General features: G+C 43.0%; 1 protein-coding gene across 1 annotated transcript; it reads left to right on the plus strand.

Annotated features, from left to right (window-relative positions):
- The first annotated feature begins 204 nt into the window (after nt 1-204).
- On the plus strand, nt 205-2,648 carry LOC104949227 (echinoderm microtubule-associated protein-like 1). The gene is made up of 4 exons (XM_010775544.1): nt 205-226; nt 1,720-1,947; nt 2,342-2,459; nt 2,546-2,648. Exons 1-4 carry the CDS (start codon nt 205-207, stop codon nt 2,646-2,648), a joined length of 471 nt encoding a protein of 156 aa, XP_010773846.1.
- Nucleotides 2,649-3,591: the final 943 nt, after the last annotated feature.

Genomic DNA, 3,591 nt, shown 5'->3' on the forward strand with positions numbered 1-3,591 from the left:
GCGTGTGTAAGCGAGTGGTAGCTACGTCGGTTGCTACGATGCTATAGTAGACTCCAAGTTAAGATCATCAGACCGTCGCCTTATGTTATAAAGGGTTAAAACGGAAATAGACAGCAGTGTTTAACGCTTAAGTGATGATCTGTTGACAAGGGCTTTTGTTTAGGTTTGGTACAGAACTAGGTCATCTTGTAACCTGTGTAAGAGATGGGGGTTATCTATGGTGACGGTATGTGGGGGACACTGTATGGGCGCTCGGGGTCTACAATGGCTATGCGTTCAAGGGGGTATGTGGACAGCTAATGTCGACCCGGAGTGGTGTATGTGGAGCAATCACAATAAGGATGGGCGTGGGTGATAGTGTACAATATTATGGCTCGACCTGGGCTGGCGTTAGACTTAGCTTGACATATGGTTTGGTTGAGCTGAGGTTCGATGTGACTGAGCTTACACGTTAACACAGTGAGTTCTCAAACTTTTTCTGTCAGGCCCCCCTCTTTGGAGAAAAAAAAAAACGTCGGCCCGCCCGCCCAACCACATAGTCAGCTCAGTGGCGGCGCCAGAGATTCTAATTTTGNTAAACTGTAAACATTTATGGCTGAATTTAGCTGAAAATGCAGAAAAAGCGGAAATATGTTATTAGCTGAATGGTAGCTGCTTTTAGCAAAAAAAATGCAGAAAAAGCTTATTATTTAAAAGAAAAGGTTTAAAAAAAGGTATAAACAACAACATGTATAGCCTGGATGTCCTGAAATAGCTGAATAATTTAATAGTTGAATGGTTTCTGCAGCTGAAAATAGGCTGAAGGAGTTAAATATCAGATGTAATTAGTACTGAATGAATTTGTATGAAGATGAGAAAATAAAGTCAAAAAGGCTTGGGAAAGCAGAAGAATATTTGAACTGCAAACTTTTGAACCAACTTGATGGTGAATGATCTGTCGCCATGCCAACAGCATTTGATGACATCCCATAATACGCTTAGATGTGTTGATGGCTGCATCGTTACCAAACCTGTGAAGTTTTGGGCCATTTCGAGCATTTTAATGAAGTTATGAGAAAACCGTGTTTCATAGTGAGCATTGTGTTGCCATGGCAACGGCATTTGAAGAAATCTCAAAACTTTCCCGTAGATGTCTTCACGGCTGGTCTGTTAGCACACATGCAAAGTTTGAGCACTTTTTGAACATTTCAATAGGAGTTATACATTACATTGTAGGGTTTGGGAATTATGACAAGTTTAAAACATTTTTGGGGGAGAATTTCAAGCACTGCTCCACTCTGTTTTGAGATCAGATTACTCTCGATTTAACAAGCTGCTCCCATCCACTCTAATGTTAAAATCTGAAAAAGGCCTCTCTGCTAAGCTTCAAACTAAGTTAAATATCTCAAAAAGTTTAAAAGATATCAAAAATAATAGTTTAATATTTGAATGGTTCCTGTAGCTGAAAATAAGCTGAAGTTATGGAGTGCCAAAGTATTGGCTGAAATAATAAGGGGATTAAAGATTCAAAGTACTATAGTGGAATGCTGTAAACAGTATTCACACTAATAATAATATTAAGGGGAAGAATAAAGATTCAAAGAACTATAGTTGAATGCTGTAAACAGCATTTGCACTAATAATGACCACTCCTGCCAATCGGGACCCATTGAAGGCTGCCTTGTTGCTGTGAGTCTCTGTAAGTGGAATCTAAATGAATCCCTCTCTCCTCCGGTCCAGATGACACGGTATCGGCGGGCAGTAACCTGGACATGGAGGACCGGGTGTCCCACCTAGAGCAGAAGCTGCAGCTGCAGGAGGACGAGATCCAGCTGCTGAAGGCCGCTCTAGCCGACGCCTTGCGTAGGCTGGGCTGCTGTGAGGAGCAGAGCCTGGGTCAGCCGCCGGGGGGCCACGCTGCTGGGAGGAGACCCCTGCCCACCACAGCAACAGCACATACCACCAAGGGTAAGAAAGGTAACCGGACAAAAGTATACCAGCGCCCAGAAGCATCACTACCTAGTTAATTTTCTCATCAGTATCATCAATATGGCCAAGAAGTACTGGGCAGGATCTGGAAAGCATGGATCTGGAAATCAGCAAAAGCAAATTAAATGCAAGGCAAATGTATTTATACAGCACGTTTCAACATTCAAAGGGCAATACAAAAAGCATTCAAAGCATTATGATATTGTGCATTAAAAAGACAAGATAATAAAAAATAAAACAGAACTTTGGATGTCATATCTGTCCCAGTGCAGGGTCACCATTGCCTCACATACAGCAAAAAGTCCCAGATTCAGAATTAATATCGTCTCTCAATTCCCGTTTTGCTGATGAAAATAATATGTTTTCCTTTCAGTGCGTCAGCTCCTGCAGGCTCTTCCCTCCAGACCTCTGAATAACGGCTACGTTAAACAGAAGCGCCTCCTCTCCTCCCCCTCCTCTCCTAAGAAGGAGGTGCTACAGTCCATCAAGAGGTACACAAAACCAGAGTGTATCTTGGTTGAATAGAGGAGAAGAAGTGTAAATATATGTTTTTAAAACACAATATTGTCTCCTTTAGGAAGAGTATGTCCACCGAGCGTCTCACTATGGTGAGGAGAGAGATGGGGGTGGAGAGTCGGAGTCGGACCACCTCCTCCAGCAGCTCCTCCGGCAAAGGGTAACTTATCAGCCTCCTCCAGTGGGGTACATGTATATTATTCACTGTGTTGCCAAGGCACACAGGGGATAGGGATCTGCAGTACTAAAAATAAAAACAGCAAGCCCTGGACATTTTTACTACAAAGGCAGAAGCAGGATCTGGGGTTAGTAACAGTACTGCAATAAAAGAATAATATTGCACATCTCTCACAAACAATATGACTATCATTTCAAGGTAAGCAGGCTGACTTTAACACCTTCTAATCAGCCCACAGCATAAAGTAAACAGGAGCAAAGTAACTCAGAGCAGGCAGGACAGTCAGCACTGTAAGTTTAGGGGGCCTCATTTATAAAGCCTGCGTAGATTGTCGTGGCGAAGGTTGCCTTACGTAGGACAAAGCAAATGTAAATACGTGCCCACCGACACTCTTTCGATTCCATAAAAGGACTGCGTAAACGGCCGCAGCGACTTGCGTACGGCACATCTACGCCGTTTCCCTTTGAAATCACAACGACTCGAAAATGCGGTGCAGCTTTTGCGGGCTTCACGTAACGCCCATATTGCCCTATAAATAGTACAAAAAAAAACGCCCATTCATTGTCATTTTGACTGACTGCAATGGAGAAGATCGCAGGAAATGACGACAGAACAAGCTTAAAAAAAAAATTCACACCGTGTCAGATTTTGGTATTTTGGGGGGTCGAAGATAGAATCATATTGTTTGGTTGATGCAGTTGAAACCAGAGTAGCAGCACTGGAGGTTGGATCGTCCCAAAAATTAAATAAATAAGTGGGTCCGAAAAAGGTTAATGACAAAAAAAAATACTTATAGCCTTCCTCAGGCAGTGTGTTTGTACCAGGACAGGAGACACCCCTTGAAGAAAACTGTAAGAAGTATCGGGGAATCCCTCCGGATCCTCACAGACTTGTCGGTCAGGAAAGTGAGCCTCCACGTGTGCGAACCA

This window comes from Notothenia coriiceps, unplaced genomic scaffold, assembly GCF_000735185.1.
Source record: "Notothenia coriiceps isolate Sejong01 unplaced genomic scaffold, NC01 NC01_scaffold00015798, whole genome shotgun sequence".
NCBI classification, from domain to species: Eukaryota; Metazoa; Chordata; class Actinopteri; order Perciformes; family Nototheniidae; genus Notothenia; species Notothenia coriiceps.

Excerpts from the sequence above, each read along its gene's own strand:
- LOC104949227 (XM_010775544.1), top strand. The coding sequence starts at position 205 with ATGGGGGTTATCTATGGTGACG. Across the intron at positions 1,948-2,341 it reads AACAGCACATACCACCAAGG|TGCGTCAGCTCCTGCAGGCT; the intron begins GTAAGAAAGGTA and ends TTTTCCTTTCAG. Across the intron at positions 2,460-2,545 it reads GTGCTACAGTCCATCAAGAG|GAAGAGTATGTCCACCGAGC; the intron begins GTACACAAAACC and ends TGTCTCCTTTAG.